Source organism: Corvus hawaiiensis, chromosome 8, assembly GCF_020740725.1.
Source record: "Corvus hawaiiensis isolate bCorHaw1 chromosome 8, bCorHaw1.pri.cur, whole genome shotgun sequence".
Classification (NCBI taxonomy): domain Eukaryota; kingdom Metazoa; phylum Chordata; class Aves; order Passeriformes; family Corvidae; genus Corvus; species Corvus hawaiiensis.
In genome coordinates, this window is record NC_063220.1 from 33,105,910 (window position 1) to 33,124,704 (window position 18,795).

At 37.5% G+C, this 18,795-nt stretch overlaps 1 protein-coding gene across 3 annotated transcripts; it reads right to left on the minus strand.

Moving 5' to 3' along the window:
- Positions 1-752: 752 nt before the first annotated feature.
- Positions 753-17,622, minus strand: SLC25A16 (solute carrier family 25 member 16). 3 transcript variants are annotated; one of them, XM_048311268.1, is made up of 9 exons: positions 17,496-17,622; positions 16,563-16,655; positions 14,280-14,413; positions 12,550-12,613; positions 6,899-7,020; positions 6,304-6,370; positions 5,419-5,581; positions 4,455-4,523; positions 753-2,895 (listed from the first exon to the last, which is right to left on the minus strand). In XM_048311268.1, the coding sequence occupies exons 1-9, from the start codon at positions 17,587-17,589 to the stop codon at positions 2,739-2,741; spliced, it is 963 nt and encodes a 320-aa protein (XP_048167225.1). In that variant the 5' UTR covers positions 17,590-17,622; the 3' UTR covers positions 753-2,738. The 3 variants fall into 3 exon arrangements, with proteins under 3 accessions (XP_048167225.1, XP_048167226.1, XP_048167227.1); XM_048311269.1 differs by lacking the exon at positions 17,496-17,622 and adding an exon at positions 14,891-14,950 and having other exon boundaries at positions 16,563-16,586; XM_048311270.1 differs by lacking the exons at positions 16,563-16,655; positions 17,496-17,622 and adding an exon at positions 13,005-13,041 and having other exon boundaries at positions 14,280-14,339.
- Between the last annotated feature and the right edge of the window lie 1,173 nt (positions 17,623-18,795).

Consider the following 18,795-nt stretch of genomic DNA (forward strand, 5'->3'; position numbering starts at 1 on the left):
CCTCCCCCGACCCCACTTCTGCTACTGGTTCGGTGGTATGAGGTAATATTAGACGCCCCTCCTGCTCCCAAGATGCTTATGGGCCAATCTGAGCCCGAGAGTCAAACCTTTCCCCTCATAAAAGATGTGTTGTCCCTGGCTTTCTGAGATGATACTGAAGGTCTCACTCTGCTGCAAAGAGGATAGTTTTGGCCCATCGTTAGACATTCCACCAGAAGGATCAAGTTCAAATTGATGAATTTTAAAAGATGAGGACATTATTAAGCCACTTCCGTTTTATTTGGGATAGTCCTGAAATATACGCAGTAAACTACATTAATGTTGCTTTCCATTGCAACATTGTTCTCTAAGAGAAGCTTAATTATCATTTAACAGTAACATGTTGATACTATTAAATGCAGTCACAATGTGGTGTTAAGAGATTACATAAATTCTTTGAGCCCTTGCTAAACCTGTGTTCTGTAGTCTCTTCCATGTTGCCTATACATCTCCCATACACAGAAAAATCTCTACAGAATATGTTTATGAAGTACAAAATATGCTTTAAATATCTTTTTGAAGTTATCTAAAATTCAACCAGTCTGCGGAATCTCTAGGGAGAGTCCTAGTGCCAAAACCTGGACAGAAGCGTTCAGACTACATCTCTTTTTTTCTGACATCAGTGGTTGTGAAAATGTTTACAATTTTAAGATACATCAGCATTTTCCAAGTTTAACTGTGTAGATTCAGGAATTAATGTTAAAACACTTTCATACAGTGTTAAATTTTATTTAGAAAAACTAATTCTGAAAATACAGCACAGTTCCATCAAGTAGGAATGTTTTTCACATTCAATACCTCAAGTATTTAGGAGATACTTTTTAGTTCTTTTCCTCTCAAACATGAACATGCTGGGTTCTACTTTATTCTGCATAACAACTGTTTAACTTATCATGACACTCCTCAAATATATCCCTTGCAGTAGAACTAAAATGTAAAACTCTTAATCATCCCTAACAGTATCCACATGAAAAAACTGGCATCTGAAAAGATGCTTTTTTTGCCCACACAGCAAAACAACACAGAGAAAAGAAAGGCACTTTAGTTTTCCTAATACAGTGGATTTATCGCTACTGCAAGAGCTTTAAAATGAAAAAATTCACTGTGATATTGGTTAGCTTTCCTTTATGTGAAACTAAAGATCAGATGAAAAAGCATATTTCTTGTCTCTTAAGTAAGAATAACAATGTTGTGCATATTTACCTATAACAGCAAACATACAGATAATTCCAGAAACATGTATTCCTTCTGGTTGCAACATATACCAATCACACAGACATTATCTCAAAAATTTTAATAAAATATACCCAGATGCATCTCATTCTCTGTCCATAGCTACATTGTAAATTTCAAAGAAATACATAATTTTATGAAACTGGGGGGAAAAATTGAGCCACAGAAGTTGATATTGAATATATAGCTGAAAATCCAGTTTGTTAAATTTGTCAAAATTAAGCAGATCATTCTTACCATCCACCACTTAGCATAACCATTGCCAATTCTCAGAAGACACTGCTAAAATATTTACAATAAATAAATAACTTACATGAAGTAAATGCTTTACAGTTTCCTGAATCACATGAGTAAAAATCAAGAGTACCAATGCAAATCATGTATAAAATAATTCCTTCCAGAAAAGGAATTGTAGGAGGAGGCAAACATGCAATAGTCTATTGCATACCATACTTCAGAAACAGTACATACACACACCTACAGACTCCAATACAATCTTAATTTTCTTTTCCGCATGAGGTTGGATATGGCCCATACGCCTGAACAAGTAAATGCAGCAGCATGCAGTCTTCTTTGTCACCATGGTTTAAGGTAGGGAAAAACCTGTTTACACCAGCTAGTACTGGAAAGTATGTAACATACTCAGCCTTGAATAAACCAAGAATAAATCAAGAAGATTCAGCTCCACAGAAAAGCTTTCTAAGATTAAACCCCTACTACCTGCCACAAGGACATCTTTTCTAGCACTCATCCCCGTAAAATTCCCCCTTGCTTTTATTTGTGTAGTACAGCATTTCTTAGAGTAGAACGTATGCCAAGAAACTGGTTTCCAAATTGCAAGATTTCTAATACTGCTAAATCCATCTTGCTGGTTCTAACTTAAATGGCTGAGGAGACTTTCCTGTGTACCAATGTGAAGACTTATGCATTGTTCTTGCATACAGAAAACTTGTACAGAGAAAGAATGAAAGGCTGCTTAAAGTGTGGTCTGCAAGCTTAGCTTCTACAGACCTGCCAAGGATCTGAATACCAAAATCATTGCCTTATGTTCAAATCAGTTTATTCCATTTAATTTTTAAAGAGCAAGAGCTACCTAATTACTAGCTTAAAAAGCAGCATAATCAGCAGCATGTAACTCCTGGAATGGTGATAAAGCTAAATAACTAACGGCTTAGGAACCGTATAAAACATGGGTGTCATGTCCAAAACTGTCGTTCCTAAAATTCATCTAATGAAGCCAAGAAGATCAAGTGCATAAAAAGTGTTTAGAGCTAGCTAACGTTATCTTGATGTGTCACCTGGTTTTGACTCCAGGAAATTAACCACATTTTGGCAAATAAAGATGTCAGACAACAGCAGGTCCACAGTAACAGAAAGCTTTTTTTTAAACTTCAAGTAATTTACTCATCAATATAATTTGAGGATTGATAGTGTAGTTTTACAGAAAGGTCTTCTAAAAGAAAGAATCAGTTGAGGTGCAAGAATTGTTTCATAAGTTCATATGTGGTAAAAGCCACAGCCTGGGAAGGAATACAACGAATGTAATTTAAGGATAAGCCACGGTATAGTCCTCTCCGTATTCCATGTTGTTGATACACGTATTTCAGTGTCTGCACCATTGTACTGGAAAAATAAGAACTCAAATCATTAGTGGATACACACATTCAATATCAAAATAATTTTCTTTAAATACAAGACACTTTTTACTTTGGTTTTAAGAGATCCATGGAGAAAAACCCATGGCATTCCACATAGCAAAGCCATATATGACTAAAAAGACAACCTGAGTTTCCACAAGAAATTTAGGCCCAAGGGCTGGGAATCGGAAGAGGATGGTGCAGTCCCAGCTAAACAACTGTCAATCTGAAAACACCTGCCCTACATGACATATTAAGATATTTTACACCAGAACGGCTCCAGACATTCATTCTCTTGCCTAACTGGCAGGAAGGACCTGAGAAGCATCAACTCTTTTTACAAATAATAACCTAAGTATATAATATTTGACCTTATTAAAAGCAGAAATTGCACTGTATATGCAAAGAGAATTTTCCTCAGATACTTGTATTGAAACTAAGTAAACAGATATAAATGGAAAGCACTTAAGGTGCTTGGTACTTCCATGCTCTCAAAGAGAGTGCCCTTGGAGAACATCTTCCGTATGTTCCAAAGCTTCAAGACTTCCTACTTGCTTTATCCTCTCATCCTCTAAAGATATATATGTGTATCTCCTTCAAGGCACAGCTCTCTACACAACCACAATAAAATTGTTAAATTGGGAAGCCTTGTTTCTGTAAAAGTAGTCCTCACAAATGCAAAAAATAAAACCCTGAGGACAATGAACATATTTTTATTTTTAAATTATCAGGAGTGGAAAATAGCCAAGCAAAAAAAAAAAAAAGGCTGCTAAAGAAAACCAAACAGAACCTTCACATTTAAGCAACATCGAGGTTGTCTGTGAAACAACCAAGGTTGTTTGTGTTTGGTCACTCAGACTACTCTTGGTAGGACCCAACTTTCCATGCAGGTGGTTCACACTTCATTGCACTGGATTCAGACATATACAACTCCACAAGATTGAAACTAACCAAGAGAAAACTGTCCTAGAAATGAATTTGATTGAGACAATTTGAAATTCAGGAAGTTTTTCAAGATGAGAGCTGATTTAATACTATTATGGTTTAAGTTATTACGGTGCTTCCACTTCTACTGGAGGAACCTCAACAATGTGTGGGGTGTAGGAGATTACTGTCAGTGCAAAAAAGCTCAAATAAACTTGTATTATGCAAAATCAATTTATGGAACAGATTCTGCACCATTAAAATACACTTTGAAACAATTTCATTTGAGTAGAAGCATTTGGTCTCTTAAGAGATTTCGCTGATATTAAAGGTAGCACAAGTTGCACTAAAATACAAAAAAAACCATTTTACTAATACAAACACAGGATTATTAACAAGGGTGCCATTGTAATTTCAGGTATTTTTTTAATCCCAGATTGATAATGGCAGCTTTTGTCTGTGTGGAAACTTTCTTATTAAAAGAATGAAGAAATAACAACATAGTAGTTTGGGGGGCGGGGGGGGGGCGTGTTTTCTTATTTTTAAGATTTAAAATTAAGAGCTGAACTTTGCTCAGACATCCAAGAACACAGTTACTATGGATGAAAAGGAAATACTTACAGGCACTTTTCAGAGTCTGGGAGTACTGCTCCTAACTGCATTCGCCTACGAGTTACATCCAGGGGATATCTACAGAGAAGATATTTAAACAGCAGTTCAACCAGATGTGTGATGACTGTTCGAACATTGTTTAAACAAGAATACAAAGAAGTCCATGTGCAACCTTCAAGATCCCTTTTCAGTGAGTCAGGAATCCAGCTTAGATTCTTAACACAGCTGGAAGTTCTCCAAAAAGGGAGAATCTCCTTACACAACCAAAACCAGCAAACCAGAGCTCTTAATATATTCCATTTGGCACTAGTAAGGAAGACACATGAAGATCAGATGAGAGTACAGAACAATCTATAAAATGTTGAAGGGAGAAGACCCCTCCATTGAAAATAAAATTAACAGTTTAAGGATTAATAGACAATTATATTTGCAATGCAGTGATTTAGTGAAAAATCCATACCATGTAAGTCCATTAAATTAACTTATTTTATGGACAAAATAAAATAGAGCAAGGACAGAATGAGAAAGGAAGAAGCAAGCAAAGTAATAAAAATGGCAAATACAATATCTAAGACTTGTCCTTTTTTTTTTTAATCCTATGGCTTCACATGTTACATAGATTTGAAAATAAATTGGAATAATAAAATACCGCAAATTATGTTCAGGGTCAAAATTTCTTAGCTTTCCAAAGAAGCTAAGAAATAAGATTGCTACTAAAAAAATTCCAGTGGATTTTAGGAGATTTGCCTGAATTTGTTTAAACAACTCATTGGATATCTCTTAAAGGACCCTAAAGATTATTTTAAATAGATACTTAGTAAAAGAAACAATAGGAAATACCTGAATTTCAGTATTTGATTAACTAATTTTAAAACCTTACTAATAACTACACTTATATAAAATTGTATCAGATAAAAGTTTCTTCAGAATGAACAGCTGTAGAGAGGAAAACCAACCCCATACCCAAACTTACGATATCGTCTGAGCTATTGCTCCGGCTATGCCACCACACAGCAGATTTACATGTGTTTTCAAAACTAAGACATCGGGGTTATCTAATGAAGGCCGTCCAAGCAAGTTAGGTGCTTGAGCAAGTCCAATGCTCTTTAAGGTACCAAAGGTAAAAAATGAAAAACCTAAAAGGAAATTTAATTTTATGTACTTTCATTGATAAGCAAATTATTTGTTGATATATCATCATAAAAAAAAAGCTGCATTTACAAAATGAAACTATTCTCCAGTTCTTTTAGAAGATTTTTCTTAAGTAGAAAAAAATAAACAATATTTTGAACTTCTACTGTAACTTCCGTCCAAATGAATTTGTGTTTATACACAACGCTACAAGACTGTTTTAAATAAGCTAGACTGCGAGTTTTAAGTTACTGGATCGCTGTCAGGAATCTTTCCTTGCTCCTAAGATCTTTCTAACTGAGGGACATCACTCAGCTTTTAAAAACGAGTGCAGTTTAGCTGGGCTGTTCTGCTCCTGTGTTCCACCTCACCGCTGCTTTACATGCGGGAGTATTTACGGAAAATCACCAGGAGATGGAGCCAATACGGAGGCGCTGAGGCTTCATTTACAGCGCGCCTGCTCCCATGGATCTGCCTGCTTGAGAGAAACAGCCTCCATACTTTCTTGTGGGAAAACTGGGAAGCAAAGACAACCACTAGTTTACCTTTCTCACTCTCAACTCCAAATTTCAGAAAAGCTAGGCTTTGACTATTGAAGACACTTTTTAAGGAGCACCATTGAAGATGATTTGAACAGAAGCTAATTAACTAGGTGTGCAAATACATTAAACAAACTTCGTAGTGCACATAAGTGCTGAAGGATTGCCATGTTCTGTTTTTAACTTACCGGCATATGGCGCCATTCCCACCACAGTCGGCATCAGCCCTCTGTAGAACCCACTAAAACCACCTTCCTTTGAAAGAAAAATACAGCAGCATTTGTGGCAAGAAATACAAGTGTCTGAAGTTACACAACTGTTCATACAGAGTCCCATGACAGCAATCTGACTAGCACCATCTACCACCAAGGAGCTAATGTCATGTTCTGGTTCTTGTGCCTGAAGAATTGAAGGGACAACTGCCTGGCTCCAGAGGAGACAAATAAGTGAAAATGAAGGAGAAAAATCTACATCCAACATCATAACTGGAAACATTTATGCATTATACATAGCCCTCCTCCACAAATCTTTTTGGTAATATTACCACTTCTCTTGAAAAGCAACTTCTCCACTGTTTCTGACCTCCCACTTACATGAGCCTTAGCTACAGCTTAGCAGCCCAAGTCAAAAAGCACCATCCAAATAACTTCTTACATTAAAAATTCAAAGTGCACGCAACGAGGTCATGTTATTTTGCACTAAGCCATTATGTTCAATGCAGTGCAATATTATTTAAAGAGCATACTTTGCTTTGACAAAATCGAAGATTAAAAGAAAAAATACCTTTGTGTAAATCATCTTGAATGCATGGATAATTCCCATGTACTTGTGTTCCCCTTTTACTTGGAATGCCAGGCGAACTCTAACCATATCAAGAGGGTAAGTACAAATCACTGCTGTAATACCTTTATTAAAAACAAAAACAAAACAAGCAAACAAAACTCACCTACACCTTATCTGATTCTAGGATTATTTTGAAAAGTAGAATTTCCTTTTGTGATAGTGAATACAATAGCATATACAAAGTATTTTGTTAAAGAAACACTTAAAGTCACTTACAATCAGCAAACAGGAACACTAACTCCAGCAACACACAAAGGATTTGTTTGTACTTGGTGTTCACTGAAGCAGCACACCTAGGCCTAGATTTTCCAAGATTTATGGGCCTGACTATATTCACCTGAGCAATCTTATTGAAATTCATAGCTCCTAAAAATCAGGCTAGTCAAGTACATCAGCTTTACTGGATTGCAACCATGAAACCGAATCCTACCCTATTAAAAAAAAATTCAAACCACCAAATTTACATGTTTTATTTCAAAAAGGTTTGGTGTGATTACAGATACATGTATCTACTGCATCTGAAAATACTAAACCTATTCTAATGACACACTAAATATTCTCTAATTACATTTAAAATAGAGCCAGGTTCATACTGATGAGGAATACTTAACTGTGTTGCATTTCTGCATTTTCATAGTTCCTGTTACATCAGCACTTCTACTTTAAAACTGAGCAGAAAAGCTTTCTGGACTTACAATGCAAAAAAAATGGAAAAAAATTTCAAATCTTAGGACTCATCCAGTTATGAGTTGCTTCAAAATGGCTTAAAATGCTGACCAACTTGCAATTTTGGAAACACATCTCCAGTACAGAAAACAATTCTAACAGTTACCTGAATAACAAATTCTTTCCAACTGCTAGGTTTTGAAATAAACCACTGAATGGCTGACAAATTCTTTGGAGGGAATAGTTAAAACTGTTGACTAACAACAGCATTTTCTGATGATACACCACAGTCACCTAAAAAAAAAAAAAAACAACCAAAAAAAAAAAAACCACCAAAAAAATAAAACCCAAACAAAAAAAAAAAAATCTGGGGAAAGGAAAAAAAGAAAGTAAAAATGTTTGTAATTGGCCCTGTTTTCTAGCAACTGCTCTGATTTATCTAAATGTAACTTTTTAAAATTTGGTCCAACAGAAGATAAGCACACTTTTTATTCTGATTAAATGGTGAGGAGAAAAAAAAAAATAACACTCTAAGTGAGCTATCCAAAAATCTGACAGTGGTCAACTGTCAATTGAAAGCCAAGTTTGTGGGTTTCTAGAGTATCCCACCAGTAATTCATTTTAGAAGACAAAAACACCTCTTTTGGAGATTTTTGACAATCCTCTGAACAAAAGCAGACATCTGCGGTTTATTTCTGATGTTGTCTCACCCACAGGATTCAGAAGTTGGAAGCTGTAAAACACTAAAGCCAACTTCAAGACTGTTTCCACTGACCTACATGAAATGCAATCCCTCAGTATAAAGCCTTTTCCTAATGGATTCCCTGACATGTCCAGAAATACCATAAAATAGATTAATTCAAGCAGTTTAAAAAAAATTAGGGGGGGGGGGGGGGGGGAAGCACTTTTACAGAGCTTAAGAATGCACAAGAAAGTTATCCCACTTCAGAAAACGGACTTTACCCCCACTTCTCTTTCCACTCATGCACTGATATGTACCCAAGAACTTCCTCTGAACAAAGGATAGCAAATAGATCAACCAAGAGCTTGGTCAATGCACTATTTAGTGAACACAGTCTGAAAACAGCACAAAAAAAAGAAACTGAAAGAAACCGTATGTAGTAAGGACTTAATTAGAAACTTTTTTTTTTTTTTCTTAAAATCTTCTAGCCATGAATTCTGGAAAAAAAATGGGATTTGGGACATCAGCCACAATATATGCTGTCTTGTAGCAACTGGGAGAGGCATGTTATTGCTCATATAAGGAATGTATATACAAGGGATCAAGATTTCCTTTGGGGCTCAAGAGAGACACTATCCTTTCCAAGAGGAATGGCAGTCAGCTGTGGGACAAAGCCATTGTGGTGAAGTCTACAAAATCACTCATCTCACCTCTGCTCCCTAAATACAATATTACGAGAAGTCAGAGCACAGCATCTTAAGGCTCAGTTCCAGTCTTGAAAAAGCAAAGTCTATTCCCATTAGTGATAGCCAAGCCAAAAATCTCTCCTGTGGTAGGTTAAACAGGACAGACTTGAAAGTATATCAACAGTTAAGAGATACATACAGCAGTTCCCACTGTCTGATCTGAAATAATCGTAACAGGGAAGCGGCTCTTCAAAGAGACGCTTCCTCAAAACCAGCAGACTTTTTCACTGCCAATGCTGAGTCAGAAGACAGGGAAAGACATCCCATATTGTCCTCAAGCACCTCTGACCACTCTTGGGGACACGATACTGGGTTACACAGACTAAAGACTTAGTGACAGTGCAGCAGATTAGACTGTCCTTGATTTGCTTCCCAGGCTTTGGGAGTTAACAACTGAGATTAGCTCTACAGGGATTTATCTGTCTCCCAATTTCCCTACTATCCCTCCATTCTTAGTAATTTTCTTTCTTTGGAAATAAAAATAAAAAACTATCTCAAGCAAGAAAAAAACCCACGTGAAATACATTTACATTGCATACAGCTGGTATGCAAATTCTTGTAATCTCTGTATTATGCTCTTTGTACTTATCAGTAGCTCCAGAGATCAAACTAAGTACTGCCAGGAAATTCAGAGGAATACAGCTCAAAGAGCGATAAGCACAAGACACAGCCTTGAACTGCAGAAGATTTGTTCCTCAGCTAATATAAAGATAAGTTTATTCAAGTAGCATCTTCTGAACAAAACAAAGGTTCAGAAACTACATACAGAGAAACTGCTGATGACAAAAATATTTACCAGACAGGTTTAAGAATGCCTAACCTACCAGTCCTAGTATTTCTATGTTTCCCTCCAGAGTGCATCTGAAGAACTAGACCAGATTCTTTTTAAATGCTGACTGAAGAAGGTAACTGTTAGTTACATACTATTTAAAATGGAGACAGCCAATATCCTCCTAGACAGTGCTAAATCGGTACTATTTTCAATCACTTTTAGTAAAAGTAAAAAGCTAAAAGCAAAAACATACTTTCTGTATTAGTTTAATGTAATTTGAGTTTATTCTAGATAACATCTAGTCTTTTTTGGCTTTGTTATTTTGAAGTTAATCAAGTGCAGGAGAGGAAATATACATTTCTGTGCATTAAAATACACATTTTAATTTGGATTTTCTATTAGAAAACTTTTTAAAAATTAATTTGTAAAATCATCCTGTGATGTTTCATTTAATGTTAGTTGTTCATTTTTGTTGTTATTTGATAATTTTCTTTCCTAAACCCCACTAACCTCTATGATTTCTCTTCTGCCCAGCTCTGTCTTTCCTTAAAAGAAGCTATACACTATTTTTCTGTTAACGAGGTGTTACAGCTGAAATTTGAATCACACAAGACTCAGGAAATTCAGAGTTAGAGTTTCCACAGTAACTTTAACTTGGTCTCCTTAAATATATGCATTACAATAGGTTTTTCTTTTCCCTCCCTCCACTACCCCCATCCTCACTGCCTTGTTTTCCCCTGTGGATATGCTTTGGATCCTATTTATCACTTACAGAAGATACTTAAATGTTTCCCACCACTTTGAAGTGGTCTGTTGACCACTAGTCGTGTTGGAAACACTGACATAAGCAAGATTTAAGTACAGTGGGTACAGAGAAGTGAAAGCAGACAGCTGCATGGCTAGATGGTGTAGAGGGGGAAAAAACGTTAAAAGAAATACAGGTTATCTATTCTCAACTTCTTAATACTGTTTCCCATGAAACTGTGAAGACCCCTCTGCACCAACACTGGGGTGTGTGCAGCACATCATCTCCTTTAGTGTTTAAGTGTGGAAGAAACAGAAAAATATCCTTTATTGGAGCCAGCATAGGAGGAAAAGCAATATTACCAACTGCTTTCAAGTCTTTTTTGTTTGCAAACCTAGAAAACTTCTGTACCAGATTTCAAACACTCTGCTCTTCTTAGTGCCTCCTCCCCCCCATATCTTCTCGATATACTTAAGATAAACCCTCTGCCTCTTATTATCTAAAGAATATCCCAAGAAGCAGTTAATGCCACCTAGTAAACAAAGAGTAAGACACTCACATGTGACCCTATATATATACACTTGACCGCTATGTTCATTTCACCCCCAAGTCAAGCTCAGTTCCTGTTCTGAGGGTCTAAAAACGAAACTATTGAGTATATTGTACTTAAACACACCACAAAGCAGTTCATTTGATTGTAGTTGCCAGATAGCACTGTATATTAATTTATTTTTGTTACTCTAACCACACAAACCAGATTTAACCAGTAAGGTGCTTACAACAATGCCAGATGCTATTAATTTATTTACACAAAGAATTCCACCACATCCAACACTGACAGAGTTAAGCTGATTATTCAGTGTTTTCACAGCGCCTCCCAAGTCAGGTTCCCAGTCTCTGACAAAGCTCCTGGAAAAGCTAATAATAATAATCTTGGGGGGGAGGAATGAATTGCACAGTTAAAGCCAGGGGAAAGGAAAAAAAAGGAAGAAAAAAAAAACCAACAAAACTATCTATGGAGTTTTTTTTTAACTTCTTCCAGATAGAAAGCCAGCCAAGTTCTGGAACATATCTTACCAAATAGGTTTTCTTAGTTTTTAGGACTCTTCTCATTGTTTAATTTCATTCTCTTTCTTTTTCCTCTGGTGCCACACAAAGCCAGAATATTTTAATGAGATCTTCCTAGTTTATCTAAAGGTAGTATTAAAAAATCCCAGATTTCTTTTTCCAAAAGAAGCTAAGCATGAACACCCATAACTATTTAAGGACTAGACAGTACTAAGCCTATTTTACAAATTAAAAGCACATGAAGAATCACTTCAATTAAAACGCAATCCACTATTACTTACCTTCCCGTGTTTTTTCTTAGCTACTTTTGACTCAATGACTAGTAAGAGGAAAACAAGTATATAATCATACTATACACTGGCAGTTTACTGATGGGCTTTTCTGCTGCTATATCACTAATTAATAAGTGAGAGATTTTAACATTCACAAATATGACCTAAAGAGCATCATGACAATCCTGTGCTGGACATGAAAAAGTACAGACACTTCTGGCAAATCCAAAGAAACTACTAATTTAAGAAGCTGCAGTTCTCTCTGTTTCTGTAGGCTTATATTCAACCTAGAAGCAATGGCAGAGTGGCTAATGAGCCAATTCTACCAGAACCTGCAGCTTTATACTTCATATTGATTACACTGGTTTTTTTGCTTTTTAAATGTCATAATAAAAGGCTATTAAAAAAACTGTGCTTCACAACATAGCACAGAATTCACTGCTCACACAAATATATTTTAGAGAATACTCTTAGACAAACAGGTTTCAATTAGGCAACCATGTTAAATTAACCATTTACTAGTATATTTGCTTAATACAAATTTGCAGGAGTTCGACCTAACACTACATCAAATCATCCTCTAAATAAATATTAACTTCTCAGCAAAAGGCATGTCTGAAATCCAAGTACAAAACTATACCTGCCATGGATCCAGCCATTAATCGATGCACATGCCCAGAAATTCCAAGTTGTTTCTTTATTACCTATACAATATGGAACATTTACAGTAGTCAGATACCAGAAAATACAGGGAAATACACAGCACGAAGTTTATTAGCACATTAGTGCAAACTCTGCAGCAGTTTCCAAGAAATTTATAACGCTACAAATTCAATCCAGAACATTTAATTACTGTTAGAAGAATTTTTTAACACTGCTGCTGTTTCCAACTTCCTATTAAAAACATGAAAGTACTAAAATTCTACTAACAAAGCAAAACAGTAAGTTGAAAGTATTTGTACTGTTCACTTCAGAAACCAGATTAATTGTTTATTTAGTTACCATTTAATGTGTGTTAAACAAGGCAAACTGAATATGTAGAGAGCAAAGGACACTGAACAAAGTTGAAAAGTAAGAAGAATCAATTTTTCTTACATGCACATCATGTGAAACACTCCCATAAAGATTTTAACTGGATTAAAATAGAAAAGAAAAAAGAAAATAAAAAAAGAAGAAATAAAAAGGAAGAGAGAAAGGACAAACATTTCAGAGCAAGAACTTGCTGAGTTAATTACGGCCTGGAAGGAAGTCAGAAATTAGTTTCCAGGCTTTTATCAAATAACTGAGACTTTCACTTTCTGCTATAAACATCATTTAATACCTTCCTCCTTTAAGAATTTTTTTTTCTTTTACATACCCACGCAAAATACTGTGAAGATTTCTGGTCAATTAATACATAAAGAAAAGTGCTATAATGCTAACTGGTGTCTTGAAATTGCGGATTCATAAATCATTTCAATTATAAAGCATGGCATGCAGTCTTTTATTCCACACCACATAAAACATGCACAGCTCAACAGCATTCATGATTACAGCACAAAAAAGAGAACCTACAAAACCCATTACAGTAACTTCTTTGCATCAGTCTCCTGAAATTTACTCTTAGGGAAGGGAATGACAATTTCAATCGCATTGTCTTCAGTAAATATTGTACCATTTACTTGGCTGGGTACTAAATCTGACCTTTCAAACATGAAATTTCTCCTCTCTAGTAGCAAAATGGTATTTTTTACCACAAACAGCAATGCTTAAAAACATGTTCGTGCTAACAACTGACCTCCATGAGATGTTGCAAGGATTTATTATGAAAGGGTAAATGCAGGAAAACAGAAAGGAATCCACAAATCTTGCAGAACCCTGAAATGAGCATTTTTATCTTCAAGGTCGTTTTTATCTACAGCCTGACATAATAATTTGTCGGGTCAAATATAACAGTCATATCCAGACAGACTTTCAAGTTTAACTGATTCTATCCATCAAGTACTAGGAATTCCAACATAAATACAATAAAGATGTTTCATTTTACATTTTTTCCTACATTATTCACAAAGGGCTACCTCATAGCAATACAAATAGCAGCAGACTTTAAATTACCTTTTGTTTTCATTGAAAGAAAGGGTATTATTCTCAACAATACAAACATTTAGAAATCAATGTGAATTTCTTTTTCCTTAAGCAACATTGCAAAAACTTCCCTGTTGCCCTGATATTTTTAATGAGTAGGTTCTGAAATAATTAAGCAACAGCTAGAAAAGAAGTACAGCTAATTAATAAGACCCAGAAATTTCAGTGTTAGTTTCAATCACTCAATAAGTCTGTATTTATTGCAGGCAGAAAAAAAAAGAAAAGGAAAACAATAAATTCAGCTACCTTTTTATATTGGTCAAATGCCATAAACTGAATAGCACCATACGGGAAGATTCTAATCATCATTGCCCCATTTCCTTTATACAGCCCAAGGTAGCCTTCCTTTTTGGGGACAGCACACAACGTAGAAAATACTCCTGCAGCAATACAAAAGAGGTATTTAAAACTGTGGGAAAGGAAAAAAAACCAAAGAAATGCTACTGTAAAGAAAGTAAGCATATAAAGCTAAGGCTGCTTTATGTTACTCATGTAACTGTGGAAAATCCATTTTCACTGCCCAAACACTGCTGGAAGGGAGAGGCTTAAGGTTAAGTTTTATCACCTTTCTCATCTCCCAGACCCAGTGAACCTCTGCACTCAGGCCCCAGGATTTGCCCAGAACGTGAGCAACCTTACTGCAGATGCCACTATCCACCCACAGCAGCTAATGGCAGTAACACAAGGGAGGGAACTGGCTCTCTTGCAATTCAGTCAATTCTAAATAAATAAATATGTAAATACTTTAAAGTCTAAAACTATGGCAAAACAAACTGATATTGCTACATGCTATATTGCAGATTAAATGCCATCACTTAGGAAATCAAGTAAATATGTTGAAGACTCTCATTACTTACAACTTAAACGTCTCGCACTCTTTGTCTCAGAGTTGTTGCAACAAGAAGCAATCCTGCTCCCTTTTAATAGGTGGGAAATAATGCAAGATCACACAAAGTTTGGCAAAACCTATAGTTTTACCATAAACATTAGTTATGCACAGTTGCTGTCAAATTCACTTTCTACTTTGATTTTATAAAAGAATTAACTGTGACAGTCAGTTTTCATTCACATGCAACCACTAAATAACTAAGAGTGGAACATGAAAAAGACACATCTTGCTTTCAGGCAGGAAAAAAAGAGTAGCTAACAAACTTTCATTTGAAGTTTAAACCAAACAAGTAATTATTAGTTTCTGGGGTTCTAAGAATATGAATAGATTAGTGCACCTTGTTAATATATCATTGTATGTGAATATATTATTAAATATTTTACAGTTAATTTATTTTTAAGATGTCATGCTTATTACATGCATCTGAACTTATTTATGCCAAGACTAGAATTTCTATCCTGCAATGATGAGTTACTGTTCCTATTTCCTAGAACATATGCTCTGAGATCCACGTGGCACAAACTCCACAATGCAAAGGTATAAAAACAGATAGTGAAGACTTTGATGAACTGACCCATCGTGTCTCTGCACTTACAGGTACCTCATCCACATAATTCTCCTTTTTTGCCTACATGTAACATGGACACACATTCAAGTCAGACACATTTCAAATAATCAGCATCATATTTGACTCCCAAAATAGGGAAGAACATAAGATTTTACTAGCCAACTATGGCACAGTACAAAGCAAATTGAAAATGAGGATTTAAAATCTCAGTCAAACCAATTATTTCACCCTTCAACTCTTAGGCTGCAAACTTCAGTGTATACTTGGGTTTGTATTACTAGAACACATTGCTTGTGTTTCCCTTTTTGCCACAGTGAATATATATCCACTGAATTTTATGATTTAATGTTTTTTTTTTTTCAGCTTTTAAAAAACATTATCTTTAGTGTCTAAGTTAAAAACAAGTTTAGTTACATGCGAAATTAGGCAAGTCTTTATTTTTTTTCCGTGACAATTACAAGCCTTAAATTTTGGAGCAAAAGTTATGACATATTTCAGTAACATCTGGCAGAAATGGCTCAAAGACTCCGCACAAGAGGGCACTGTTACAGCCCGCAGAGAACAGTTCTGGACACGTGAGTTTGCTCTCACCATGATGCAACACAGATGCCGAATACAGATCATCTGCACCTTACACCAGGCATAAACCTGCTGCTCTCTCCAATTCCCACCAGCCATGGCACTCTCGGAAAATCAGGGATCCCCACGCCCCCTGGGAACTGGCACCCACTGCAGTACAGTTTTTACTGAAATGATCCAAGCTTTGAAGCTGTGATTACCAATCTCCTGCTGGCTTCTGTAAGGGGAAGATCAAGCCTAGCTCTTACATGCCTTATTGAGGATTACGCTGACATCTCAGTCTCTAATACATCAACTGATACCACAAGTTACACAGGGCTTTGTTTTTCTTTTCAAACAGTAACAAAACATGGCACAGAGCCTGACCAGACAGATACAACCTTCCGTCTAATGAGCACCTTTTTTATCAGCCTCATCACCGAGTAAATCAATGTACCCAAACCACACACGTTGCATTTAAAACCAAAAATTAGACACATAGCAGCCATCTTACCTAGATGTTTGTAATGGTGGTTATGAGCTTGCAGCAAAATCTTTACTCGATCCAGTGGTGCAGTAGTTGTTTTGGCACAACATCCTGCAACACCTTTCCAAGACAGAAACAGAAAAGTGACAGAATACAAAAGTTCTTTAGGTCAGCAGCTAAATAAGGGACTTTTCTAATGTAGTTAACTCAGTCAGGAACTGGAAAAAGCCCCAATGACAAGTAAACAGTTTCTATTAGATGCTACAAAGCCCTTGAAGCATTAATGAAACATTTAAGCTACTTTTCCTGTTTACCCAGGCCACTGTCTGTCTCAGCTGCAGAGGTCAGTGCAAAAGGAACTTTCCTGAAAGTTACTCAAGAGTTTTCCATCGTGTTTCCTCCTTCCCTTTTGCGTGAAAACAGCCCTTGCTGATCTCCCCAAGGAGGTGGGCTACGTGTCTGCCCGTGTACCCTGCGCTACTCCGGAGAGCGAGATCCAACAGAGAGTGCGGCATGATGTAAAAGCTTTAAATAAATACAACCTTCTCCTACCCCCAGCAAATCAGAGAGCTGAGACAACTGGGAAGAATACAGGAACAATAAATAGGCTTTTTCTCTAAGAGGTTACTGATGCGGCGTTCTGTTTGCCAGGCTGCCTCGCACACACCACCTTCATCTCCTCAACAGCAGCCGCAACAGTCTGACGACAGGGATAACCCACCCTCCCCGAGTACCCAACGAGGGTTTGGGCTCTGGGAACATTTAACTGGCGGCTGACCGGGGCTCCTCGCTGGTTCTGACACACGTGCGAGTCACTGGCGCGCACCGCGTCACCCGCGTTAGTCTATTAGGGGAAAAAAGGAAAGCGAGCTCCCTGCTTCCCCGGGTGACGAGACTCGGCAGCAGTTCTATCGGGGGCACCGACACGAAAGTCCGCCGCCCCCCGCCCGAGGCACCCACCTCCGGCGATGAAGGAGCGCAGCCAGTAGAAGTCTCGGTGCGCCGCGGCCGGGGGCAGCGCGGCGCCGGGCCCCGCCGCCGCCGGAGAAGCCATGGGGCAGGGCCGTGCCGGCGGCGGCTCCCTCAGGCGGCGAGCGGGCGGCGCACGGGGCAGCGCGGTGCCCCCGCCGCGCCGCAGGGGCGGAGCTCGGGGCGGCCCCGCTGAGCCGCGGCCGGGCCGCCGGGCCACGCCGCGGCGCCTGCGGATCGCGTCAGCGGTCGGGCCGCCCCTCCGCACCCTGTCCGCGGGAAAGGCCCGGGTGAACCCCGCCGGAGTCGCTGCAGGGGCCGCTTCTCACCCCTTACCTGCTCCGGAGCACGATGAGGCGTGGAACCGGTTTATTAGGGCCCCCGGGGATCGCTTGCTGCTCCTTAAAAACAGTCATCCACTCACTTCGCGAACGTGTATTTAGACCTATGGGTGCACATAACCAAAACCTGAAGAGCTCTAATTAGGTTATACAATAAAATATATCGATTTATTTTTAACCGTTTAAATAGCTACTTAAACTTCGTGCTGGAACATTAATATTTCTTCTGTCTACAATTATAGTTTCATACCCAGAAAAAACACTCAGTATGATTATTTGTATGCAAGTTTCAAAATGCATCAAAAAGGGAAACCGATATTGAAAAAAAAATAGAGAAAAATCAGCGGGTTTAGATTTAGAAAGCTGAAACACAGTATCATTCTGCAGCTGTCAACATTTTGGACAATTTTTTAGGTTTTCTGTGATATCTCTGTTGCCTACACTGTATAGGGCTTTCCAGGAGGAAAAACTTCTGTTTTCAGCTCTTGAAAAAAAACAAAACACCTTCTGAATGCTGGTGCATGGAGCAAGGAGGGAGAGCATACCTGATGCCGTCTAGTGAGAAAGCTCATGCTGTCAGCTTTACTCTTAGTTTTCTGCAGTTACTCACCTATTCCTCATATACTTTTTGCCCCGTACATCTTGATCTGGGTTTCAAGTATTTCATATACCAATATGCCTTTTAAAAAAAGTAAGTCTTCTAACATGAAAAACCCCAGTTAAACAGATCTCTATGCTTGCACAAATCAAAGGAATCACTTTCCAAGCAAATCACCAGAATATTTTTGCTTCTTGCTTGTGTCAGATTGCCTTCAAGAGAAGTTACTAATTTTTCCCTTTAATAGATTATATTCCTTAAAATTAAGCATGCTTCAGAATCAAGAAAACTTCATTTTGCTCTGTTTGATCATTGCATCATTTATATATTTGGGAAATGGCTGTTGCAATAT